Source organism: Pocillopora verrucosa, chromosome 8 (assembly GCF_036669915.1).
Source record: "Pocillopora verrucosa isolate sample1 chromosome 8, ASM3666991v2, whole genome shotgun sequence".
Lineage (NCBI taxonomy): Eukaryota > Metazoa > Cnidaria > Anthozoa > Scleractinia > Pocilloporidae > Pocillopora > Pocillopora verrucosa.
Genome location: NC_089319.1, coordinates 9,178,987 through 9,206,410, shown reverse-complemented (window position 1 = coordinate 9,206,410; position 27,424 = coordinate 9,178,987). Strand labels below are relative to the sequence as shown.

General features: G+C 39.8%; 5 protein-coding genes and 2 pseudogenes across 5 annotated transcripts; all 7 read left to right on the top strand.

Annotated features, from left to right (window-relative positions):
* The first annotated feature begins 238 nt into the window (after nt 1-238).
* On the top strand, nt 239-2,815 carry LOC131778957 (kelch-like protein 3). Its single transcript, XM_059095450.2, has one exon. It carries the CDS (start codon nt 358-360, stop codon nt 2,257-2,259), a length of 1,902 nt encoding a protein of 633 aa, XP_058951433.2. The 5' UTR covers nt 239-357; the 3' UTR covers nt 2,260-2,815.
* Nucleotides 2,816-3,931: 1,116 nt separating this feature from the next.
* Nucleotides 3,932-5,716, top strand: LOC136282969 (kelch-like protein 2; annotated as a pseudogene).
* A 618-nt stretch (nt 5,717-6,334) lies between these two features.
* Nucleotides 6,335-9,849, top strand: LOC131779022 (uncharacterized). The gene is made up of 2 exons (XM_066171304.1): nt 6,335-6,629; nt 7,788-9,849. Exon 2 carries the CDS (start codon nt 7,806-7,808, stop codon nt 9,111-9,113), a length of 1,308 nt encoding a protein of 435 aa, XP_066027401.1. The 5' UTR covers nt 6,335-6,629; nt 7,788-7,805; the 3' UTR covers nt 9,114-9,849.
* Nucleotides 9,231-11,922, top strand: LOC136282968 (kelch-like protein 17; annotated as a pseudogene).
* Nucleotides 11,923-13,747: 1,825 nt separating this feature from the next.
* Nucleotides 13,748-15,673, top strand: LOC131778922 (kelch-like protein 40). Its single transcript, XM_059095406.2, has one exon. The coding sequence runs from the start codon at nt 13,748-13,750 to the stop codon at nt 15,671-15,673; it is 1,926 nt and encodes a 641-aa protein (XP_058951389.2).
* A 2,767-nt stretch (nt 15,674-18,440) lies between these two features.
* On the top strand, nt 18,441-20,437 carry LOC131778923 (kelch-like protein diablo). The gene has a single exon (XM_059095407.2). The coding sequence runs from the start codon at nt 18,590-18,592 to the stop codon at nt 20,435-20,437; it is 1,848 nt and encodes a 615-aa protein (XP_058951390.2). The 5' UTR covers nt 18,441-18,589.
* A 1,085-nt stretch (nt 20,438-21,522) lies between these two features.
* On the top strand, nt 21,523-26,761 carry LOC131778984 (ankyrin repeat and SOCS box protein 3). The gene is made up of 4 exons (XM_059095485.2): nt 21,523-21,676; nt 22,768-23,054; nt 24,418-24,730; nt 25,608-26,761. The coding sequence occupies exons 1-4, from the start codon at nt 21,526-21,528 to the stop codon at nt 26,573-26,575; spliced, it is 1,719 nt and encodes a 572-aa protein (XP_058951468.2). The 5' UTR covers nt 21,523-21,525; the 3' UTR covers nt 26,576-26,761.
* The last annotated feature ends 663 nt before the right edge of the window (nt 26,762-27,424 follow it).

The window sequence follows — 27,424 nt, the reverse complement described above, 5'->3', positions numbered from 1 at the left end:
TTTGTTTTACAGTCAAAAGCCTCTTAAGTTGGGGATCATTTCTTTTATTCTCATGACCTTAATGTTTGATTCAGGGCTGATATTGTAAGGAGAAATTAGATGCTAGTCACTCTTTAGTGGTCAAAGGGTTAACTCGCATCGTACATCCGACCGAGAGCACATAAACCGTACGTGATTAGAATTACAAGTCGGCTTTGATAGCCACGTGCTGCCACTTGACAATTGCAGTGAAGACCAATGGTAATTTGGCACATGCAAATGACAGCGGAAGAAATCAGTGCGCAAATTCACAGATGACCTTGCCCATCAGCCTTGAGTCGTGAAAGTGAAAATTCCCTATTCAATTGGAAAATTAAGATGGCATCGATTTCACCGACTGCTTGCATATCTCAGCGAGTTAATTCAAATCGAGAAATCCCAATTCAAGCGTGGTTCACGAGAGAAGAACTCGATCAGCCTTATGATGTCACTTTAGTCGTCAGAGATGGCGACTTCAAAGCTCACCGAAAAGTCCTCTCAGAGGCGAGTCCTTTCTTTGAAAAGCTGCTGAACAGCGACATGAAGGAGTCTAAAGAAGGAGTGGTTCGCTTAGAGATCTTCACCGCCTCTGCTATGAGAAACACATTGGAGTTTATTTACACCGGTAATGTACAGATACTGGATGAAGATGATGCCAGAGACTTGATTGTGATAGCAGATTACTTGTTGCTCCAGAACCTGAAGACCCCGGCAACGCAAACCTTGATTAAGAAATTGAACACTTCAAATTGTATTTCAATTTTCCACTTGGCTGATGAATATCACTGCGACGAACTTTTACGCAAGACCAAAATGTTTATCCTCGCAAATTTCAGTGCATTATTCTCTGCAAAGCGTCAAGATGTTTTGAAAATGTCCAAAGAGGAACTTGCAATTTTTATTTCAAGCGATGAGCTACATGTTAGCGCCGAGGAAGATGTGTTAAGTATCATTCTAGCCTGGATTAATCACGACAAAAACAATCGAAGAAGTCATTTTCCCGAGCTATTTCGTCAAGTTCGACTGGTTTACATATCGCGTGACTTTCTCTGTAATGATGTCGTGACAAATGAGTTGGTTAAAAACAATGAAGACTGTCTGGAACTTGCGAAAGGTGCTATTGAATTAATCGACTCTAACAGTGTTGATGAACTTGATAATCTTGATCGCAAACCGAGAAAGTGTTTAGAGTACTCTGCAATTGTCGCCTACACAACGGAAGGAAAATTCCTTTTTTATTTTCCACGCGAGGATAAGTGGTATAAAAAGGAACCAATATATTTGCAAAGTGACGACGGTATTTTCTTTTGTCGCGATAAAATGTACTGTACAAGGCGTGAGCTATCAAATAGAAGTTATTTTTGGGGACTTCGCATCTTATGTTTTAATCCACACTCTTATAGATGGAAGTCTTTACCATCATTTGATAACAACACACTTTTGAAAAAACTCTTCGTTTACAATGATGAAATGTATGCTTTGTTCTTATTTCATAAGTGGTGGCCTGTCTCCGACGTCGTCTGGTCTGGTAGATGTCGTTTTGAAAAGGAAAGCGGCAACATCATCTCAAAGTACAAAGTAGATTCCAATTCATGGGAGGACGTATTGTTAACAGAGGGTCTGGCTTATAGGAGACATTATTGCGTTGTGCCCAGCGAAAACTTCGTTTACTTCATTGGCGGTACGGAAACATATGGAAGAAGGCTCTTACGTGATGTTTATAGGTACGATCTTTGCAGAAAAAAATGGGATAAACTAGCAGACATTCAGGCAGGAAGACAGAACCAGCTTTGGGGAGCAGCGGCGAACGGAAAAATATATATTGCTGGATGGACTAAAAATGAAATGAAACCAGGCCAAGATGAACTCCTGTGTGAAGTGTACAATGAAACAACAAATGAATGGCAGTTTATTAGAAGCTTTAGCGTGGAGCGAGAGGCATTTTTAGGTTTGATTGCCGTAGATGGCGAGGTATATGTTGTGGGCTATGATCGATCAAGCGTGACGGAACTGTTAAGAGTCCAATGTTACGACCCCGAAAGCGATGAATGGAAGCTGAAAACTGAAATTTCAATTACATGGCATGAAAGAGCTCAGCGACAGTTTAAAATTTGCGACACAATGAAAGTGTTTCAGGGGTCTCTAAGTTCCTCACAATTTACACCGTGTTTAACGCAGGATTCATCACAGACCAGACAAACTCATCACAGAAGAGACGAACGAAAGTGCTCAATCGTGTGACATAAACCCTACCTTCTTTAGAATTTTCATCAATTATCGGTATAGATTGGCAAATATTATTTTTCTGATCTTTGAAAAGACTTTTTTTTGTTTATTTGCTATTGCCATATTACAATTGTGTAAAGACAATTAAATGTTACATTCCTTGTCAGGGGAAATTTTGATAAGGTTTGATTTTGCATAGCTACCGAACGATCCTGTGGAGAAAAACTCAAGAAAGTTGGTCTAAGTTTATGTTGTGGCTTACTTCATAAACTGAGGTTTATCTGCACTTTTTCCACTTCGAAGATGATTATTTTCACGTAGTCTTTGACTTACATAGTTTCTTAAGAGTCGCAATGGTACTTGCGTGGTTTCAAGACATATTGACCATATTGACTCAACTTAAAATGAAAGTCACTGACTTTGCCACAGTTGGATGATCTGGTTTTTGAGTCAACAAGAAAGTACCAGATCTCTTAATGGTGATATGCTTATGTATCAATAATAAACAGTGTCAAAAGAGCAGGCTAATGAGAAGTTGACGTCAAAATTAAACTATTGGCCTGTCTGCCACACATCAATTCAATGATATGTGCGTCATGTTCACGAGGGTCATAATTATTATTCCTCGTCTGGGAGAAGGGTGGGATTGAAGGATTTTAGTTGTGTCACGAAAACATTTACCTAGTCCCCCCCTAAGGTGCTGTAATATTATTATGATTCTCCCCCCCCCTCTCATTTGCAGTTAATTTTTTAATTCCCCCCCCCTTCTCCCTTCCCCCATGGAAACCATGTGATTTATTCCCTCCCCCCCCAACCAGGCCAGTAAAAAGCTGTGATTTTATCGTGATTGACTTTCTGAGAACTCATTTTGAGATCCAACTTAACCTCGATTGATGGTTAAATTTTAATTTCCATGACTTGTTGTTTCGTGGCAAGTTCATTGCTGAGTCATGACAGCGAAACATGAAAATATAACAAAATTTCTACCGTAACGGAGTGAACAGTATTGCAGTGGTCGAAAGAAAAAACTAAATACAATTAACATGAAGTGCATGTGTATTGGCACTATTTCGGACCATTTTGACTTTTTGTTTTTGAGGAGGAAATCAAAATGATCCAGAGAAATTTTCATCCTTCAAATGGCCGAGAAAGAATTCATCACAAAGCACAAGGCAACCGGGAAATAAAAACAAAGTCCAATTTAGTATTCGATCTTGAGAGTGGAAATATGTATTGTGGCACAAGTCAACTTGTTTTATTTTTTTCAAGCGTTGAAGAACATAAATGCAGTGTTTAAAAAGAGGGTTGATTTAGCTGAGTGATGTTTAGAAGCAACTACCGGTCTTGCAAACTCAGCTGCAGGTCAAAATTTAATTCATGTTTTAAAATGGAGACGAAATTAAAATTCAAACCCGAAGGCTACAAAACCTTTCTTTAGAAATATTTAGAGGCCACTCAGAAGTTTGAAAGAAAAAAGCGGGGAAGGGGAGGGGACCAATGGTGGTAAAAATGTTCAATGCGCCTGTCCCTCTTACTATCAGAATAAGTCCGACCCAATTCATTTGTTTCTAATTGGATGAAGAGTCGAGGCAATATTACTGGCGGTGAAATTCAAAGTAAGTGCAATTATGAGTCAGCATTGAGTCGCAGAACGAAAAACAATTTAATCATCAATTCCAAACAAAAAATGGCATCGATCCCCCATACTGTTCTAACATCGCACAAAGTTGTTCCAACACAAGAAATCTCTGGCAAAGTGTTCCACTCAAACGATGGACTCGATCAGCCGTGCGATGTTACTTTGGGAGTCAGAGATGGCAAGTTCAAAGCTCATAAAAAATTTCTGACAGAGGCGAGTTCTTTCTTTGAAAAGCTTTTGAACAGCGACATGAACGAGTCCAAAGAAGGAGTAGTTCGCTTGGAGATCTTCACCGACTCTCTTATGAGAAACACATTGGAGTTTATATACACCGGTAATGTACAGATACTGGATGAAGATGATGCCAGAGACTTGATTATGCTGGCAGATTATTTGCTTCTACCGAAGTTAAAGATTTTGGCAGCCTAAGTTTTATTTAAAAAATGTATTATTTCGAATTTTATTTCAATTTTCCGTTTTGCCGATGGATATCACTGCGAGGAACTTGTCTCTAAGACCAAAACTTATACCCTCTCAAATTTCACCTCCTTATTCACTCAGAATCGTGAGAATTTTTTGAGAATGTCGTTCAAGGAACTTTCAATGTTGAGCACCGAGGAAGATGTGTTTGACACCATTCTTGCCTGGATTCATCACGCAAAAAGAAAGCGACAGAATTACTTCGCGGAGTTGTTTCGTCACGTTCGACTGCTTCACATATCGCGTGACTTTCTGTGCAATGATGTCGTGACAAATGAACCGGTCAAAGGTCAAAGGTCTGGTCAATGAATGTGGATGTCGTTTATAAAGCTATCAGCATATTCGACTCTAAGAACTTTGAAAATCTCACGGATAATCTCCATTACACGCCTAGAAAGGTTTTTGAAACACCTGTTTTAATCACCAACAGTCAAAAATATTTTTTCCTCGTGAAAATAGCTAGTATACTTTAGGTGACAAGAGGACTTCAGAGTTGAGAGCTAGCCGAATTTTTTCCTACAATAGTAAGTTGTACAGCACAAGAATAGGGTCAGTTGAATACCCACAAGATATCTGTAGACTGCCTATGTCATGCTACGATCCCTACTCGAACGCTGGGACCTTGTTACCAGTCTCAGAGGGAAACACATGTCTTTGGAGGATATTTGTCAACAATAAAGATGAAATGTTTGCTTTGTTCTTGGAACGATGTGGTTGGGATCACTGTCGTGGTTGGCGGATTCGAAATGGAAGAAGACACTAAAAACGTCTCTTCGGCCGACAACGTGCCAAGGAAGGAACCGAAGAGAAACATGTTTCCTTCATTATGCGATATAAATCTGAATTACATAAGTGGAAAGAAATCGCATCTTTCAATCACTTGGATGTGAGACAGCATTTTACCATTGTGGCCCATGAAAATTTCATTTATTTCATAAGCAGAATAGAATGGCACGGACGCGAGTGCGAGTTTCTGAATGATGTAGACAGGTACGACCTTAACACAGACCAGTAAGAAAAACTAACAGGTCTTCAAATATCAAGAAAGCGGCTAATGGTGCCGCAGGAAACGGGAAAGTTATCATCGCTGGCGGTGTTAAGAGGGGAGCACAAGTGAATCAGTGTGAAATTTACGATGAAGAAACAAATGAATGGCACCTCATCAAAGGCTTCAACGAAGGATCTTATCCAAATAGAATTATAAACTTCGTGACTGTCGATGACGAGGTGTATGCTTTGATTGAAAGATTCAAAGGTTGGCTCGACAATTCAAAATTGAAAAGTTTTGTATCTGTTACCACTCAGGATACGTCCAGATGTTCGACATTGATAGAACATTCTTTAGCATCATAGACACAGCGTACACCGACCTACCAATATACAGACTTCTATCGGAACTAATGCAACGCAGTCGAATAATTGGCCTTAAAACACAAAGTGCTCAGCCGTGAATTTACACTGCATATGTTCGCCTTTACTGATCTTCGACTATGTGACTAACCAAGAAGTCTAAAAGTGCAAGCAAACAGGTCTTTTCGGGACCTCCCGATTGTCGTCAACTCATGCTCTTCTGAACTAATTGCCAAAAAAACATACTTTGGACTCTCCTAAGAACCATGGGAAAAATAGAATCAAGGTTATGATTAGTCGTTTAGAAATAGGATCCATGGACTCGATTGGTTTGACCAATCAAATCTAACATTAGTTGTAAATTTATTCAAGATGGCTAGGGCTTGTGAGATACTCCAGGAAAATACTTTCTTTCAATCGCACTATTCAGTTACTTCTCAAAATATTTAGGTGAAAATTATAAGTTAACATTGCTGGAGTGAAGAACATCTAAGGGAATCTTCCTGGAGGAAACGAAAGAAAATACAAGGTCACGGACTATGGGAGATATCTTACTAGTCTCCAGTTTCCTGGAGTTCAGATGTCTTACGAGATACTGCATCAAAAAAACAGAGCCGGGAGCTTTGAGCCAATCGTTTTGGGAAAAACTCTGTGACTTCTCCGTGATATGACAGTCAAGAGAATACTTTGACAGAATCAAGTAGTTAAGAATGAAATTTTAGGGCAAAAGCTCGTGGATGTCATCGGCAAAATCCCGAAGGTTCCTGTAAATATCGGAAGAAGTGCTCATTTCATTATCACGTCGGCCTCGATTTCAACGCTATCAACTTTCTGTATCATAGCTTTCCAGTGTTGTTTTCCATAGTGGGAAGACTCTTTTTGAGGTAGAAGACGCAGCTGGAATACACAAAAAAAGGTGAGTGTTAGCTTGACGAAAATTTATTTCAAAACACAAATTAAGTCGATTAAATTCGACGCATCTGTAAACGCAAATGTCCCTATGTTAAAATTTTTCATCGCCGTTTTAACTAAATTAAATTTTAGGTGCAAATGAAGAAGAGAATAACGGAATCCGCGAGCGATTCGTGTTGTTTTTGATAATTTCGGAGAGGTGACGAGTCGAAATGATGTCCAAATTCAGTTTTCCGCCATTTCATATACACTCGAATAGTTCACTCAAAAGACAGCAGAGTGCTTGTGCGACGATCGAGGGAAAGTCGAGCATACCGAAGTGTTGGGCAGAATATGTAGAAACTTTTCGTTGTAAATAGCAACTTTTGTTCTCAAGTAGTTAGATAAAACAGCCGTTAATGGTAATTCCTCAAACCGCGGTGACACTTGACGGAATTTCTGAATAGACATTACGTTAAAAATGCTATTACCCCAAATTATCAACAATGCTAGTGATTTAGTGCTCTCTGTCCCCATTTAAAATAGAGACGTGGGGGGAGGGGGGATTTTAATGGTTTGACCGATCAAACAGATAATTACATTCACAAGAAAGTGTTTCCATTGATCGAAATCTTGTGCTCGTGTGTGCTAATCAGTTCTTTGTTGACATTTGATAAATGTTTGTAAAAAAAAATTAGGAAATCCTTGAATTTTGTCGGTTAGAAAAGAAAAACAAAAAAAACCGAAAAAGTTAGATCTAATCAAAACAGAATCCGTTTCCTCCAATGTCACGCTAGGACAACAGTCACGCAAACGCGACAGTTTTTGGACTTAAGAGCTAGAAAAAGAAAAAAACAAACGAACTTTAAAGGGCGAAAAAAATTGATTCATTAGTGGAGCAGACAGTTGAACAATCAATTGGAGTTTCGGCCCAAATTCGCATTTGATGGTAATTAACCAAACAAAATTGAGTTTGATTGCCATCTTGTAGACAGAGAGCATAAAGGATGTTAGTTCTCTAAGGCTGATCTGTATTTATTGCTATAGCTTATCCCGTTTTCTTAATCTTGAATGAAGTAACTCCACCATCCTTTTCCTCACTCTCTCCTCCCACGCTTTTTTGTTGTCTTCGATTTTGTCTCAGCAAAAGAATATAAACTATATTATATTCTCTTGGTTTTAGATTTAAATATAAAGAGAGATGGGAAACGAAGTGAGTACAGTCGGAGGAGCAATCGCTACTGGTGCCACTTCAGTTGCCGCTGGAGTTACGTTTGGTCAGGTTGATGCTCTGAATAATGCTGCGGTCGAATGCGCCAAGTTTACGGGAAATGCCGCCTCTAAGACGGTTGTGCGTCACGTTGGAGAAACGGTAGGCTCTGCCGTAGCAACAGGTGCCGTGGCAGCCGCTTCTGGAGTCACTTTTGGACGGGTGGATACCTTAAATAAGACGGTCGTCAAGTTAGCAAAGCATACGGCTGAAGCTGCGGTCGAGTCTGGCAAAGTGGTCATTCACACCACCAATGAAGTAGCCAACGGCATGCCTGTGATAGGGCACATCAAAGGTGGAATACACTATGCCATCGGGGATAAAAAGAGTGGGAATGAGGCAATGAAGAAGGCTTCAAGGTCAACCGGGGTTGTCGTAGGGGGCGTTCTAGGGGTATCCGGCGGTCCAGTGGGAATGGTTGCCGGGGGTATCGCAGGGGGAGCTGTGATGGATGGCATAACAACTGGAGTAGAGTCGGCTGTAGAAGGGAAGTATACTTCAGCCGGACAAATCAAAGCTTGGACTAATGTTGCCACGGGTAAAGACCCACAGACGATTATCGGGGGCGTGGTGGAGGGTGTTATGTCCCCCATCATGGACGGAATAGGAGTGTATGATGTCGGAACTCTGTTTAAAGGAGGCAAAGTTACCCATCCACATGACCATCATGACTTGGCGAAGTTCGAATGTGGAGAAAACAGCGAGGTTCTGGGTGCGTCATCATCCGTGACAAGAGCCGATAGAGATGAGTTCCGAATAGAATTTGAGGAGGGTCAAACAGAAAGTGCTGAAAGCGAAGCAGATAGTGATTTCGGTGAATGGGTGTATCTATCAGCTACAGAGATAAGCGAAGGAGAAGACGAGAGAAGAGAAGGTGTTTCAGATGAAGGAGAGTCGAGTGGCGGCACGGGTGTAACAGGCAGACCTTTAGGATGCAGTGGATCATCAATAATCCATGCTTGGAAGACCGCACTTAGCGAAGGGGAGTGTGAAATTATTCACTTGTCAAAGCCAAAAGATGGAACACTTTACCGAGGCGTGAATAAAGGTAAAAACCCATACAGTTTGGATGACCGTGAGGCACGTTTGGGCGAAGGAGTTCACTTCACAGATGAACTTGATGAAGCTATTGACTTTGCCACGTTACGGCAAGCGGCTGGATCCTCCTACAGAGTAAATGGAGAAGTGTACCATTTCGCGTTTAAAGCCGCAGAATGGCGGGATTATATGAAGAACTAGACGCTTGAACAAGAAGGCACGGTCAGAACTCTTCATAGTATAGATGAATTCCAAGTTATCAAGACCACTTATGGTAGTGCAAACCATTACCGATTTAGCCCTCATATAGCTGAGGTGATGGAACAGAGAGACATCCTAGTAAAAATAAGAGATGTTAGTACATCATCCAAATGTTCTGTAGCACGACTGACCCTCAGTTACTTCATACCTATGGCGTATACAGGTTTACTGACGTAACGCAAGTTTGCGGTGAAGCTGGTTAAATACTTTAAAATACTGACTTTTTTCTATCGCGCATTATAAGCTTTAAGTATCTCTTGCGCAACCAGGCACCTTCTGAGGTGTTGACAAAGTTGAAAGATGGTTGTAATCAAGAGTGTCTTTGCTATATATTTAAGATGATAAAACGCACTTTCTCCCGGGTTATTGACGCTATAACCCACGCGGGATTCATTAAGGAGCTTTAAGAGAACAGGAACAAAGTTCGCAAATCGAGAGCCGAATGCAAAAGATAGAAGAGCTTCTCTCGTGTCGACCGAATATTACTGTGGGCTGCTATGCACTGAGTCGATAGGAATTGCGGTTTCTTTTCTATATGAAATAATTGTGAGTGAGAAACTAAACATTGCCTAAGGCCAGCGTGGCATAGAACAAAACAGTGTTAGCGGATTCTGCTGACTGAGTGTTTGCGTCAACCTTTTGAGTTTTTTTCTGTTGCGGTTTTTTCTTGTTTACTTTTGTGTGGTCGTTGCTTAGTAAAAAAGGAACTTGGTCAATACAACTACTGCTGTTCATTTCAAGTGTATAGGATAATTTAAGTATGTGACCAGGTATTTACTGGGATCAGTTCCTCCTGATATACGTTAACAACTTTTTCGCCTTTCCGTGTCCGCGCGTGTTCTTGGGGAAAAAGAGAGCAAAAACAAAACAAAACAAAAGAAAAACAAACAAACAAACAAGAAAGCTATCTGTTTCAACCCAAGCTCCCCCCATTCCCCCTTAAGACTGTCGTCTTTTTCGCTCGCTCAAAGGTTCACGGAACAAGAAACCAAAACAATGCAAATAATTTCTTTTCACTGCACACTTATGACGCAAATAAGGGACTCCGCAGGATTTGAGTTCAACGCAATATCTCAGTGAGCTATTATTTGGTACTATTCACCAAAATAAGGCGCAAAAAATTCCTCAAGCAGATACACTGTAAATCCTTTACACCTTAACATCAGAATCCATATTCTCCATACTGTTCTCTATACGTTTCCTAAGGTGATGACAAAGGCAATTTGTTTTACAGTCAAAAGCCTCTTAAGTTGGGGATCATTTCTTTTATTCTCATGATCTTAATGTTTGATTCAGGGCTGATATTGTAAGGAGAAATTGGATGCTAGTCACTCTTAGTGGTCAAAGGGTTAACTCGCATCGTACATCCGACCGAGAGCACATAAACCGTACGTGATTAGAACTACAAGTCGGCTTTGATAGCCACGTACTGCCACTTGACTATTGCAGTGAAGACCAATAGTAATTTGGCACATGCAAATGGCAAAGCGGAAGAAATCTGTGGGCAAATTTACAGATGACTTTGACTCTCAGCCCTAAGTCGGGAAAGTGAAAACTCCCTTTTCAGATGGCATCAATTTCACCGACTTCTTGCATATCTCAGCGAGAAATCCCAAGTAAAATGTGGTTCACGAAAGAAGAACCCGATCAGCCCTATGATGTTACTTTAGTGGTCAGAGATAAGCTCATGGAAAAGTTCTTTCAGAGGCGAGTCCATTCTTTGAAAAGCTGCTGAACAGCAACATGAAGGAGTGCAAAGAAGGAGTAGTTCGCTTGGAGATCTTCACCGACTCTCTTATGAGAAGCACATTGGAATTTATTTACACCGGTAATGTACAGATACTGGATGAAGATGATGCCAGAGACGTGGTTGTGATAGCAGATTACTTGTTGCTCCAGAACCTGAAGACCCTGGCAACGCAAACCTTATTGAAAGAATTGAATATTTCAAATTGTATTTCAATTTTCCATTTGGCTGATGAATATCACTGCGAGGAACTTTTATGCAAGACCATCCTATCAAATTATCCTTGCAAATTTCAGAGCATTATTCTCTGCGAAGCGTGAAGATGTTTTGCAAATGTCCAAAGAGGAACTTGCAATTTTTATTTCAAGCGATGAGCTACATGTTAACGCCGAGGAAGATGTGTTCAGTATCATTCTAGTCTGGATTAATCACGACAAAAACAATCGAAGAAGTCATTTTCCCGAGCTATTTCGTCGAGTTCGATTAGTTTACGTATCACGTGACTTTCTTTGTAGTGATGTCGTGACAAATGAGTTGGTTAAAAACGATGAAGACTGTCTGGAACTTGCGAAAGGAGCTATTGAATTAATCGACTCAGTGATGAGTTTGACACTTGATACTCTTGATCGCAAACCGAGAAAGTGTCTAGATTCCTCTGCAATTGTCGCCTACAAAACGGAAGGAAAATACCTTTTTTATTTTCCACGCGAGGACCGTTGGTATAAAAAAGAGCCAATATATTTGCAAAGTGACGATGGTATTTTCTTTTGTCGCAATAAAATGTACGGTACAAGGCGAAAACCATCAAATGCAAGTTATTCTCGGAAACTTCGCATCTCTTGTTATAATCCACACTCTTGCAGATGGAAGTTTTTACCACCATTAAATGACGGCCTAGTTTTAAAGAAACTCTTCGTTTACAATGATGAAATGTATGCTTTGTTCTTACGTCATAAGGGCCGCCTGTCACCGACATCCTCTGGCCGGCTAGATGTAGCATAGTCATCTTAAAGTACAAAGTAGATTCCAATTTATGGGAGGATGTATTATTCACTGAGGGTCTGGCTTGTAGAAGATATTATTGCGTTATGCCCAGCGAAAACTTCGTTTACTTCATTGGTGGTATAGAAACATGGGGAGGAGGGCCCCAACGCGATGTTTATAGGTACGATCTTTGCAAAAAAAAATGGGATCAACCAGCAGACATTCAGGCGGCGAGACAGAAACAGCTTTGGGGAGCAGCGGCGAACGGAAAAATATATATTGCTGGATGGACTAAAAATGAAATGAAACCAGGCCAAGATGAACTCCTGTGTGAAGTGCACAATGAAACAACAAATGAATGGCAGTTTATTAGAAGCTTTAGCGTGGAGCTAAAGGCATTTTTAGGTTTGATTGCCGTAGATGGCGAGGTATATGTTGTGGGCTATTATCGACCAAGCGTGACGGGACTGTTAAGAGTTCAATGTTACGACCCAGAAAGCGATGAATGGAAGCTGAAAACTGAAATTTCAATTCCATGGGATGAAAGAGCCAGCGACAGTTTAAAATTTGCGACACAATGAAAGTGTTTCAGGGGTCTCTAAGTTCCTCACCATTTACACCGTTTTCAACGCAGGATACATCACAGACCAGACAAACTCATCACAGAAGAGACAAGCGAAAGTGCTCAATCGTGTGACATAAACCCTACCTTCTTTAGAATTTTCATAGATTGGCAAATATTATTTTTCTGATCTTTGAAAAGATTTTTTTTTTGTTTATTTGCTATTGCCATATTATAATTGTGTAAAGACAATTAAATGTTACATTCCTTGTCAGGGGAAATTTTGATAAGGTTTGATTTTGCATAAATACCGAACGATCCTGTGGAGAAAAACTCAAGAAAGTTGGTCTGAGTTTATCTTGTGGCCTACTTCATAAACTGACGTTTATCTGCACTTTTTTCCGCTTCTAAGATGATTATCTTCATGTAGTCTTTGACTTACATAGTTTCTTAAGAGTCGCAATGGTACTTGCGCGGTTTCAAGACATATTGACTCAACTTTAAATGAAAGTCACTGACTTTACCACAGTTGGATGATCTGGTTTTTGAGTCAACAAGAAAGCATGAAAATATATCAAAATCTCTACCTTAATGGAGTGAACGGTATTGCAGTGGTCGAAAGAAAAAACTAAATACAATTAACATGAAGTGCATGTGTATTGGCACTATTTCGGACCATTTTGACTTTTTGTTTTTGAGGAGGAAATCAAAACGATCCAAAAAAATTTTAACCCTTCAAATGGCCGAGAAAGAATTAATCACATAGTACCCAAGGCAACCGGGAAATAAAAACGAAGTCTAATTTAGTATTTGATCTTGAGAGTGGAAATATGTATTGTGGCACAAGTCAACTTGTTTTAGTTTTTTTTAAGCGTCGAAGAACATAAATGCAGTGTTTAAAAAGTGGGTTGATTTAGCTGATGTTTAGAAGCAACTGCCAGTCTTGCAAACTCAGTTGCAGGTCAAAATTTAATCCATGTTTTAAAATGGAGACGAAATTAAAATTCAAACCTGGAGACTACAAAACCTTTCTTTAGAAATATTTAGAGGCCACTCAGAGGTTAGAAAGAAAAAAGCGGGAAAGGGAGGGGACCAAGGTTGGTAAAAATGTTCAATACGCCTGTCCCTCTTACTATCAGAATAAGTCTAACTCAATTCATTTGTCTCCTATTGGATAAAGACTCGAACCAATATTACTGGCAGTGAAATTCAAATTAAGTGCAGTTATGAGTCAGCATTGAGTCGCAGAACGAAAATTTAATTACCAGTTCCAAAGAAAAGATGGCAGCGATCCCTCACACTTTTTTAACATCTGACAAAGTTTGTCCTACACGAGAAATCTCTGGTAAAGTGTTTTTCTTAGAAGATGGACTCGATCAGCCGTGCGATGTTACTTTGGTAGTCAGAGATGGCGAGTTCAAAGCTCATAGAAAAGTTCTTTCAGAGGCGAGTCCATTCTTTGAAAAGCTGCTGAACAGCGACACGAAGGAGTGCAAAGAAGGAGTAGTTCGCTTGGAGATCTTCACCGACTCTCTTATGAGAAGCACATTGGAGTTTATATACACCGGTAATGTACAGATACTGGATGAAGACGAGGCCAGAGATTTGATTATGCTGGCAGATTATTTGCTTCTACCGAACTTGAAGATTTTGGCGGCCCAAGTTTTATTTCAAAAATGTAATATTTCAAATTTTATTTCAATTTTCCGTTTTGCTGATGAATATCACTGCGAGGAACTTGTCTCTAGGACCAAAACTTTTACCCTCTCAAATTTCACTACCATATTCACTCATAATCGTGAGAATGTTCTGAGAATGTCGATCAAGGAACTTACAATGTTGATTTCCAGCGACGAGCTGCATGTCAGCACCGAGGAAGATGTGTTTAACATCATTCTTGCCTGGATTCATCACGCAAAAAGAAAGCGACAGAATTACTTCGCAGAGTTGTTTCGTCACGTTCGACTACTTCACATATCGCGTGACTTTCTGAGCAATGATGTCGTGACAAATGAATTGGTCAAAGGCAATAAAGGTTGTCTGGATCTTGGTCATAAAGCTATCGGCACACTTGACTCTAAGAACTTTGACAATCTCCCAGATAATCTCCATTACACGCCTAGAAAGGTTTTTGAAAGCTCTGTTTTGATCACTTACAGTCAAAAATATTTAATGTGCTTTTTTCCCCGTGAAAATAGCTGGTATACTTTGGGTGACGAGAGGCCTTCAGAATCGAGAGCTAGCCGAAGTTTTTCCTGCAATAGTAAGTTGTACAGCACAAGAATAGGGTCAGTTGAATACCCACAAGATATCTGTAGACTGCATATGTCATGCTACGATCCCTACTCGAACGCTTGGACCTCGTTACCAGTCTCGGAGGGAAACACATGTCTTTGGAAGATATTTGTCAACAATAAAGATGAAATGTTTGCTTTGTTCTTGGAACGATGTGGTTGGGATCATTATCGTGGTTGGCGGATTCGAAATGGAAGAAGACACTCAAAACGTCTTTTCGGCCGACGATGTGCCAAGGAAGGAACCGAAGAGAAACATGTTTCCTTCATTATGCAATATAAACCTGAATTACACAAGTGGAAAGAAGTCACATCTTTCAATCATTTGGATCTGAGACAGCATTTTACCATTGTGGCCCATAACAATTTCATTTATTTCATAGGCGGAATAAAATGGCACGGACGCGAGTGCGAGTTTCTGAATGATGTGGACAGGTACGACCTTAACACAGACCAGTGGGAAAAACTAACAGGTCTTCAAATAGCAAGAAAGCGGGCTAGTGGTGCTGCAGGAAAAGGGAAAGTTATCATCTCTGGCGGTGTTAAGAGGGGAGCACAAGTGAATCAGTGTGAAATTTACGATGAAGAAACAAATGAATGGCACTTCATCGAAGGCTTCAACGAAGGATCTTATCCAAATAGAATTATAAACTTCGTGACTGTCGATGGCGAGGTGTATGCTTTGATTGAAAGTGTGATCACGAAAATCCAGACAGTAAAACACTACGACTTTGAGAGGAACAGATGGAGCCCGAACAAACTCCTGACGAGGATGTCTTCTGTACTGAACGTTTGTTCAATAAGAATTTTCAAAGGTTGGCTCGATAATTCAAAATTGAAAAGTTTTGTATCTGTTACCACTCAGGATACGCCTCGATCTTCGACATCGACAGAAAATTCTTTAGGTTCATAGACACAATGTCGACCGACTTACCAATATACAGACTTCTCTCGGAACTAATGCAACGCAGTTGAATAATTAGCCCCCTAGATCTTCGACTCTATGACTTTCCAAGAGGTCTAAAACTGCAAGCAAACAGATCACTTCGGGAATTCCCGATCGTCGTCCACTCATGCTCTTCTGGACTAATTACCAAAAAACACATTTTGGACTCAGCTCCACTTGACCACTTAGTGTTCTTCTTCCTTTTACGTCCCCACCCCCCCCCCCCCCCTGTAAAAAATAAAATGATAGTTAGTGGCTTATGCTCATCATTTCATGCTCGCACCAATCAGATCGCAGCATCGAGGTATTGTTGCATGCATCAATCAGATCGAGGCATTAGAGATAGTCTCTTGCACCAATCAGATCGTGACAATACTTCTTACACAGAATACGTCTCCTCCTTTCACTTTTTTCCGGCGCCTGCTTCATTTCTTGCAAGAACTTTTTTAGTTTTTGTCAAAATTGCATACATGATAGGAATATTTATTTGTTATTATCCGACTGCATCGAGCCACAAACCACGCGCGATTAAAAAAATCACTCATCAGTAACAATAACTGTTTGTTCAGCTTGTTATTTTGAACTCTGAAGACTTTATTCTACTCCGAGATTCGGGATATTTTAAAAAAATGTTTTCAATCACAGCTCGATGAAGAATACCCTAAGAAGGGTTAACACAGGATGTAATTTTTTCTTTGTTGTTTAAAGAGAGACGTCGTCATCGGATGATTTGAATTTACTTCAAAGCGTTGTTGCCTTTTGCAATTGCTTTTAATGCGAAGTCATATTACGGATCAAGAGCGCTCTTGTTGTAGTGATTAAAAGCCAATATTTCAATGACATCTTACTCTGGCAGCCGCAATGTTGTGTGTATGGAATGCTTAACTGTCCATCAAAGATTTAATGGACAATTTGATTTGAGTCATACACTTCAAGACACAAAGAGAAATTAACCAGAAGAGAAGTTTTCTGACATAAGGCCAATCTAAACTCCAAACAATCATTTATTTTTTTTCACTTTTTAACTGAACCGTAAAGGCAACGGAAAAAAAAGACCAGCCCAATGATGCCATAGCTTGTTTGGCTCTGTGATGTAAAATCTCTCAGTACTGCATGGATTGGCTTTTGCGACCTCCTCAGTTAGGAGGCAGTAGCGTTTATTATAAACTAGTGATGTATGTTTTTCTATCAGCTCAGAACTGCTTTTCTCCAAGAGACCATGGTCGCCTGATTTCTCTGTCAATTTTTTTACTTAGTTTGGTAGCTAATGACGATGCAAGGGAAAGATAAATTAGCAATTATTCAAATCATCGAAGACTTTGCTTTGAGAAAGATCATCCTAGTCTTATAGTGGACCCGGAGAGGCTCTGTGTTGAAAATGGCAACTAGTGACTTTATTCTGCTGTTAAGTGGCTATCAGTTGCTTGCCTCACACTAATCTGTTGAGTTATTTCAATGTACATCACCCCAAAACGGAAGTTTTCCTTTTCAAATCAATCTCTGAATGGACGAAAAGGAATCCTTTTTTCGGCAGTCATGCGTCAGCAATAAATCATGAAATAAAGAAATTTTTAATTCAAGTAAGAATCAGCACCGACAAGAGAAATTTGTCTCCAACACAAAATTGAGATGATGTGTTTCTATCATACAAATCACACTCCTTAACAAGTTTCAGTGAATCAGGAAACCGCGAGCGAATTATCACGTGAAGAAACATTAGGAAAAGATTGTCGAAGTTCATGTCGTGGTTTACTTTATTAACTTACGTTTCTCAATACTTTTTCTTCGCGTTGAAGATAAATGTTTTCGTTAGTCTTACCGAGTTTCTTTAGAGTCGTTAGAGTAGGCAAAAGTGGTTGTATGATGTCGAGACAAATTGTATCAACGGTAGATGAACGGTTGCTGACTTTGTCGCAATTGAATAATCTTTTCTTGAACGGGTTAAAAAAGAATTGTCTGATCTTAAACTTTTCATGGTGATATGCATACGTCAGGGTCAAAAGAAAACTTGAGCTGGTGAGGTTAATATGGCTAAGAAAATTTTAAATGAAACATTGACTTGATTGACGGTTTACACACCATGGTACAAGCGATATTTTTATACCAGTTAAGAATTATTTAAAGATTCAATTCCAACGAAAATCGCGGGATGCATACTACGCTCTCTAAAGCCAGACGGAAAGTAATATTCATCCTCTCAAAACTATAATTTTAATGCGATTTACCTTTTGCGAACCTTAGCTCAGAGTCAATTTTTTTATTTCATTCTTGTTGTATCCTAAGTTAGGAAGTGTAAGCGGCATGAGAGATGAATGCAAATTTAACTTCGATTGATGTTTATATTTGAATGTTCATGACGCATTGCTTCGGGGCAGGAGGCTCATTGCTGAGTCATGACTGCACTACATGAAATGAATTCAAATTTCTATTGTAACGCTGTGAACGGTATTGTGGTGGTCGAGAGAAAAAAATTAATTACAACACGAAGCTTATGCTGGCACTATCATTTGGACCATTTTTGACTTTTCGTTTTTGAGGACTATAGGAAATCCGATAACGATCCAAAGAAATTTTCACTTTTCAAACGGTCGAGAAAGAATTTATCACAACGCTCAAAGCAGCCGGAAAATAAAAAGACTGAAGCCAATCGAGGTTAAAACGATAAAATCAAGGGAAGGAGAGAAGGAGGCGACTGAGTGTGGTCAAAGTGTCCAATGCGCCTGTACATCTCATTATCAGGATCAGTGCGACTCATTCGTTTGTCTCTAATTGGATGAAGAGTCGAGCTAATATAACTGAGAGTAAAATTCAAACTAAGTGCAATTATGAGTCAGCATTAAGTCAGAGAACGACAAAAAATTAATTATCAATTCCAAACAAAAAATGGCATCGATTCCTCACACTGTTCTGACATCTGACGAAGTTAATCCAGCAGAAGAAGAAATCTCAAAAGATGGCCTCTATCAGCCGTGCGATGTTACTTTGGTGGTCAAAGATGGCGAGTTCAAAGCTCACAGAAAAGCTCTTTCGGAGGCGAGTCCTTTCTTTGAAAAGCTGCTGAACAGCGACATGAAGGAGTCCAAAGAAGGAGTGGTTCGCTTAGAGATGTTTACCGAATCTGTTATGAGAAACACATTGGAGTTTATTTACACCGGTAATGTACAGATACTGGATGAAGATGATGCCAGAGACTTGGTTGTGATGGCAGATTATTTGTTTATTCAAAAGCTGAAGACCCTAGCTACGCAGATTCTGGTACAGAAATTGAATACTTCAAATTGTATTTCAATCCTCCGTTTTGCTTGCGAATATCACTGTGAGGAACTTTTATGCAAGACCAAAAAGTCAATCCTTGCAAATTTCAATGTATTGCTCTCTACGAAGTGTGAAGATGTTTTGAAAATGTCGAGAGAGGAACTTGCAATGTTGATTTCAAGCGATGAGCTACATGTTAGCGCCGAGGAAGATGTGTTAAATACCATTCTAGCCTGGATTAATCACGACAAAAACAAACGAAAACATCATTTTCCCGAGTTATTTCGTTACGTTCGACTGGTTTACATATCGCGTGACTTTCTATTCAGTGATGTCGTGACAAATGATTTGGTAAGAGACAATGAAGACTGTATCGAGCTCGTGGAAAAGGCTGTCGAGTTAATTGACTATAAAAGTTTCGATACTCTTCGTCACAAGCCCAGAAAGTCTCTTGAGACCCCTGTTATGATCACCTACTCTAGGAACGGAGATTATTTCACGATTGTCGGTTATTTTCCTCGTGAGGATCGGTGGTGCAAGTTTGATGAAATTCCAGTATACTTAATCAACTGGAAACGTGTTTTCTTCCTTCGTGATAACTTGTATATTAAAAAAAGAGTCGAGCTAGTCCCGTATCATCATGAATCCTGGAGACTTGATGTCACATGGTATAATCTACACTCAAAGGCTTGGAACTCGATGCCTTCTGTAGAAAACAGAGATTTACTTGAACTTTTTGTTTATGAGGATGAAATGTACGCTTTGTTCTCAAAAGAGAAGGTAATAGATTCCTTCGTTTGTAACTTGTACAGACCGTTCCTTTACAAAAAAGACCGCATCGTTCTTGCGAAATATAAACCAGATTCCGACTCATGGGAAGACATATTATCGACTGATTATTTGGATTGGAGAAGCCGTTTTAGTATTGTGGTCCACGATAGTTTTATCTATTTCGTTAGTGGTAAGGTGTGGTCTGGAATGTATCAAAGCAAGCTCGTGAATGATGTTGATAGGTATGATCTTCGCAGAAAACAGTGGAACAAACTGGCGGACATCCAAGTAGCGAGAGAGAGGGCTTGTGGTGCAGCGGTAAACAGAAAAATATTCATCGCCGGAACCCAGAGTGATATGCCTAACGTAATTCAACTCACGTGTGAAATGTACAGTGAAGAAACCAACGAATGGCAGCTGATTAAAAGCTTCAACAGATGGACCTCATTTCAAGGCCTGTTGGCCATCGATGATGAGTTGTATGTTCTGGAAGAAGACGTTGTGAGCCGGAATACTTTTACAAAATTATCAGTCGCGTGTTACAACGCTGAAAGCAATGTATGGCAACTGAAAACGGAGCTGAAAGTTACCGGAGAGATGGACGTTCACTTGGGTGGCTCAATGACAGTATTCCAAGGTTTTCTTAGTCCATCACAGAACATATTGTGTAACAAAAGAAAAAAACGAAAATGCTCTATCATGTAAATACATCTAATGCAATAAATTTCAAGTTAAATATTCATCAGCCAATCAAAACGGATGGGTGAGGGAAGTCTTTTTTATCGTAAAAGTAAATTCTCGAGATAGCGCAGTATCGCAATTGAGGATCGTGAGCTTTTAATAATCAATTTGTCCACTCACCAATAACTCACTGGCGCTAACGTGATCCCGTTCCGAGCTCTCAGAACAGAGAGAAAAGAAAAAGTTTTCTTTTTCTTTCGCTTCCTCCAACCAAAAGGGTGGCTTAGACTTGCTAACCGGCACACATTACTTTTGATTGTGTACTTGGAGCAGCAAAATGCAATTTTTCAGGCTGCGAGCAAGGTCTCATTGGCGTGGCTGCGACACAAGCGACCAAGCCCGCACTTTTCGAGCCCACGGGCGTTTTATTCTTCATTGAAAGTAAAGTGCAATCGAATGTGGAAGAAGCAGATTGCACATTGCAGGAACTGAATGAGCGAAACTGTGAGCAGAAAAGGAACAAAGAGGGATCAGTAAAAGATATAGCGAAAATTAGTTTTATGCTCTGGATAATTACCCACGGTAAGCTTCCTCTCCTTTTCTGATGGATTAAACCCTTTAATGCGCAGTTTTTGAAACAAAACCTCCCCTCCCCCCTCTTATAATTTTGGTAAAACTGAACAATCGCCATATCTAAGTAAAGTTAACAAAGCGCACAAAATTCAACGTTGTTTGGGGGGAGGGGAGAATATTAGGTTTTAGCAATATCATGGTAAGTGTCCCGTGACTTTTGGCCTGCATTGTAGCTCAAGTGAACTATGATATCAAAAGAGCTTTAATTTACTCCATTCTTCCTAGAAAAATGAAAAGTCAGTCCTACAACATTCAACAAGATCAGCGAGCAAAGCAAATATTGCTGCTGCAGAAACTTTGATTCAGACTTTCAAATTTCACTCCAACAGACCATGTTTCCTTCAGTCCGAACGCCAATACTACTTTTCCAACAGAGAAATAGGAAACGAGTTGTGATTGGTGGATGGAGAATTCAGTAAATTATCGAACAGCTAAACCAATCAAATTCTACCTTAGATCAATAGGCTAACATTTTCAAAATGGCCGACGAACTGGGAATGCAACAAGATCTGGAAAATGTTCGCAATGGACTACAGTTTTTCGATCGGGCCGACGATCTTACAGTCTCAAATGTTGGATTAGCTGCTCGAGAAGGTGACGAAGAAAGGTTAATACGTCTTATTGCCGATGGTGAGTCATTGCATTCTATACCATTCGAGTTATTGCATGATACATATCTGTACATATTCAAGTGGGCAGCTGTTGCATTTCGCTCACAATCACAAGCTGGGAGTCTTATCGCTTGATACTCCTCGTCTATTTTTTTCCTTCAGTTTTCTTTTCTTGCACAAGTCTAAATGTTACTATGAACTGGGAAACCTCGAAAACTTGACTGTCTTACAAGAAATTAAGATATATCTTCAATGGCGTTAAATTTTCATGAGTAATTTAATCCCATCTCGTTTTGTAAGGTCGCTGGATGTCTCAACCAGTCAGTCAAGCTACAGATATCAGTAGATCTATACCTAGACAAAGCAATGTTTCAAAATTTTCAGTGTATGTTTTTAATCAAAATTAATGTTAACCCTTTAAATCCCATGAGTGACCAGGACAGAATTGTGTCGACCTTCGAAAATAACTGCTGTCTTCCTCTTTTACAAAAATTGAAATTTCTTTCTGGTAACTATTTTATGAGCCTGGAGTTGTGTTTTAACTTCTTCTCTGTTTTATATTAATTTAAGCAGTATGATAAGCAACACACAATATAAATTCATCTTTAAAAATGATGCTAGTTTTAAATAAATTACAGTGAAATTAGATTTATCACATAACTAGGTTATAGACGGTATTTCCTTGATTGGACACCTGGGGGTTATTCAAAAGTTATTGAAAGGAGGCCACTTAAACAAGGAGGGATGCTTATTAAGTTAGCACAACAGATAAGGCACATAGAGGATCTCTGCAAGCACATGGAAAAGAAACTATTCTCCTGTACTGACAATTCTATTGTAGTTTATGCTTAAAAAAATTGTAAATAAAGTGGCAATAGAGACAGGGTTTCCTCATTTCCCTACTATTTAAGAAAGTGAAGGAGGAGGGGGTGTTTGTATTAGAGGGGTGCTTGTTCAACATTGTTTCCGAAGGGTGGGTGGTTATTCAAGGGTGGGTGCTCATTGAAATACACTATTCAAAATGACCAGGGACATGATTGTAGGAAAGCCACTTTTCCATAACTTATTGTCAATAAAGGAGATAAACAGTTCTTTTTGTGTTTATTTCAGGATCTCCTTGTGATGTTTCTGATAATCGTGGTTGGTTTCCTCTTCATGAGGCGGCTGCTGCAGGACACTCTGGTTGTCTACGAAGCCTGCTGGAACACAAGAATGAGGATCTTCTTGATTCTCGAGCATACAGTGGTGAAACACCTCTCTTCTTGGCAGCATTGAATGGCCATGTTGAATGCATCAAGACACTAATGGAATTTGGAGCTGATGTGAATGTCATGAATGATGAAGAAGTAAACTTGTTGGTGGCCTCTGTGAAAAGTGGGAGTTTAGAGTGTTTAAAGGTTTGTGTTGTAATGTTTTCAGGCCAGTGTAATAACTTGTCTATCATACAAGTGTGACTGATGTATGCCATGATTACTCGTCTGACTGACATCAAATTTTACTTGATACATGCTGTTAGCAACACAAAAAGAATATTTAAATCCCTTTCAAATGAGTGAGGAGGTAATGATTCACCAGGGGACAGACGATGTAATTATGGTAAAGTTAAGCCTGAACCTAAGCTAAGGGACCCACAAGATGGTAGAACTTCTCTGTGTCTACATAGCATGAAGCAACTAAGGGTATTGCTACTCCTCCCCTACAGACTGTAAATGGGATGCTGATCCATTACAGTTCACCTCTAGTGTTTATCAGACTTCAATCTGTTACAGATAGTTTGCTAAATGGGTTATAAGAATTCTTAGAGATCTCATCAAATGATTACCCTTGTGGAAAAGTTTATCAAAATGAGACAAAAATTCAGTGAGGTTTAAAGCAAATGTCATTGTTCCACTGAGTCCTAGCTAGCATTCTAGGCTGGACGTATGTGCCATCTTCCTATCTCTAAAGAGAGACACAAACAAAGATCAATGGTCTATTACTAGCTTGTTCCAGAGGTTCAGTAAATAAATAGAGGCACTAATAGTAAATGGCATGAAAGTAGGGAAGGAGTGAAAAATGTGATGGATGTTTGGAATGGGTTGCATAATTTCGTTTATGGAACCTTACTTAAACCCCCCACGTTTTCCACTCAGCTGCTACTGTCAGACCATCTACAGATTGATTAGATCCATTTTGAAATCCTTGCAATCTGATTGGCTCTCACTGTAGCGATTTACAGACAAATTACATTGTTATAGGCTCCAAACTGCATTGTCTTCCCAGCCAATGTGACAGTTTACTTTAACACAACAACCAATCAAACTTCAAGGCTTGTTGAGAGAAGTCAATCAAGCTTTACAACTTTTTGCAAACAAGCTCAATATACTTAAAATCACAAAAATATCTGTAGAGACTGAAAAACATTTTTTTATTAAGGGGCTACATTTTTCATTTTAAAATAGATGTAATAGAATGGAAATTTAACTTTGTGTCATGAAATTTTGGTCTAAAATCATACTTTTGACTTCAAATCAAACTCGCCCTGCATGCCTGTTTGATTTTGAAATAATGTGTTTAATTTCAGTCCAAACTGCACTCCACTCAGTGCAATTACCATAATTAAATTGCTGAATGCCTGGAATAAGCTACTTTTTTAAAACCCTTTCATACTTGACATTGTGAGTGAAATTACCATACTGCCTCTAACATTTTTGGTAAGGATGGTATTCATGAATTTATTAATCTGTAACCTCTTTGTTTTCTCATTTTGGTTCGTCTCAGATTTTCTTAGAATGCAGTTTAGATGTAAACAGTCAGGATGTTGGAGGATGGAGTGCTTTACATGAAGCAGCATTTGCTGGTCGTGAAGACTTCATTAAAATACTTCTCTCATTCGCGGCAGACATTAACATACAAAACAGTGATGGTGCCACACCTTTGTTCACTGCCACTCAATATGGACATAAGGCTTGCTTAAAGCTACTACTAAAAGAGGGGGCAGATATCAGTTTATTGACTGTAGATAAGGCATCGCCATTGTTTATTGCTTCCCAGGAAGGCTTAACAGATTGTATCAACATGCTGTTAACTGCTGGTAGGAATTCTGTTTATTTTCAGAGTATTGTGGTTGTGAGCTATTTTTAACCCTTTAACCCTAAGATCCAGTGAGCAATTCTCCCTCCTAACTCCCTTACATTTCCTTATTAATTAAATTGGAGAATGTAGTGTTACAACAAGTCAACACCCTCTAACTTATAAGCTTCTCTGTTTCCATAACCTGTTTGCAAGATAAACTGGAACTGTAAGGAGAAGTTACATGTAAATGCTGGGGTTTAAAGGTTTGAGAGGAATTTTCAGAGTTACTGTATGCTGTGGGTGTTTTGTTGGGCTCCAAGAAAAATTATGGGAGGAGCCATGTATGGAGAAACTGGATCAATATTAGTATCTGAGCAACTGCCCACCTACCCCTCCCCTAACCCAACAACAGTCAATTGATGACAAATCAAGGTTAATGTTGGGTTAGGGGAGGGGTAGGTGGGCAGTTGCCCAGATACTGATATTGATCTGAGAAACCACCTGGTGGGGATTGGTTTTATCATCTAGCAATTGAACTGATATCAGTTGGGAACTTTTAGAGGCTCAACATGATGTTTCAATATAATTACATTTTTTAGGCCTGGTTCAGCCTGTTCCAAACTTTTTACGAGTTTGATTTTGAATTTGAACCAACTCAACTTTAGAAAACTACCCCTGTTGTTTAGAGACAGAGTCTTAATAAGCTATTCCCATATACAGTTTCAGAAAAACCAACAAATTTTTTTCCCTTGATGTTGGGTTAGAGGAGGACAAAACTTCTCATAGCTTTTTACTGAGAGTAGTTTTTTTTGCCCTCGATTTTGGAGTCTGGTTTCGTTTCAGCATTCTAAAAGGGTAGCAGAGTATTTTCTAACAGTTAATTGCTTTTCTTCTAGGGGCAGACCCTGAAAGTAAAGTTATTGATGGAGCAACACCGCTTCACGCTGCTGCAGAACGCGGGCACCCTGAGTGCATTGAGATTCTTTTAAATGCGGGGGTGAGTGCATGCGCAGAAACCTATATAGAGAAAATCACTCCTCTGCACCTTAGTAGTCAGGAAGGTCACTATAAGTGCATGGAGCTGCTTTTATCAGCGGGTGTTAATGTTGACGCACCAACACACACTGGAAACATGACTCCAATTTGTTTAGCTTGTCAAGGACATGCGGATTGCACTAAACTGCTTTTGGACTGCGGGGCAAATCCTAACCACATATATGAAGATGTAGACATGCTGCCCAAGACACCACTGATGGTTTCCGTTGAAGGTGACTACGTCGATTGCGTTAAAATCTTGGCGGAGCGTGGCGCAGATGTGAACAGAGCGACATACACCACACCATTAATTCTTGCTGCGCAGAATTCGTCCCATGATTGTGGTAAGATCCTGTTGGACTTCGGCGCTGATCCCAATTTTGTGGATCGAGGGAAGAATACAGCGTTAAGCATAGCTGTAACTAGGTTAGGGTATGGCCATAATCAGAAGTCTCTTCAAGTACAGTTGGATTGCATTAAACTTTTTCTCAAGCTTGGAGCAAGCGTTGATCAGCTCCACCAAGGAACTTGCATAGCTTTTAAAGACCCTAGCGCCATGAGAGTTCTTAATCCAGACTTGTATAAGCTGTTGTTAGAATTCGAGGGAAATAGACCGCACTCGCGGGAGATTTGCCGCGAAAACTCTCGCGCAAAGCGCACTAACTTGAAATGGCGCAAACTGGAGCGTCTGACCAGTTCACCGCGGTCACTGCAACATTTTTGCCGGCTTGTTATAAGAAAGAGGATTAACAGTTGTAGAATGCAACGAATCCCAGAACTGCCTGTTCCGCATTCGTTAAAACAGTACCTGATGTATTCCGATTTGTGAAAACGGAGTGCTGGTCTATTCTAATGTTATTATTTGGAAAATGTTCTCTTTCCTTTCTTTGTAAACTTTCTCGAGTTCCCTGATCGTTTGGGTCCATAGGTCTGGGCTCTCTCCTCGTAACTCACTGACTCGTTTGTAGTAAGTCTACCTTCTTTGGTTTAGAGTTGAATAGAGCGGTTTTTTTAATTGAGTGTCGAAAGTGATTTAGCCCCCTCCCCTCCAACTTTTTTTTAACAAACTTGTCCAGCTAAACATGCCCCAATTCCCTTGCCTTGTTGGCAGAAGCTAACGCGGTCGTCTGTAACCCCCCCCCCCCCACCCCCTCCTCCCGATCAAAATTTGCTGCCGGGACCCTGCGATCATCAGAAAACCGCCAGGTTTGGAAGGATATCCGCAACTAAATCCTTTCCACTACAAACAATCGATTATTGAGTAAATCATCTGTCCGACAGACTTATTCCATGCCGTTTTGACATAACGAACTGATCAGTAGAACTTTAAAAACCAAGAAACCCTTAACCGTAATACTTTTATCATATTTTCACACGAGTGGACGCTGATCTCTTCGTTTGCAATGCATTTGCGGTACATGTGATCCTCAAATTTATGCAAAAAAAAAAATGTGTAATTATACCGATGGAAATAAAACCTCAGAACCACAAGAAATTTCGGTTTAGTACCTAGCTTGGCTTCTTTTCGTGCTTCAAAATGTAGATTCGACATGAAAATGATAAAACAGTTTTTTATTTGCCTATTTGGTATTGTAGACACGACTAATGTCACTGGAACGATTAGGCAATCCCATAATTTTCCAGGAGGAGGAGGTATCGCCGGAAGTGAATCCGGTGC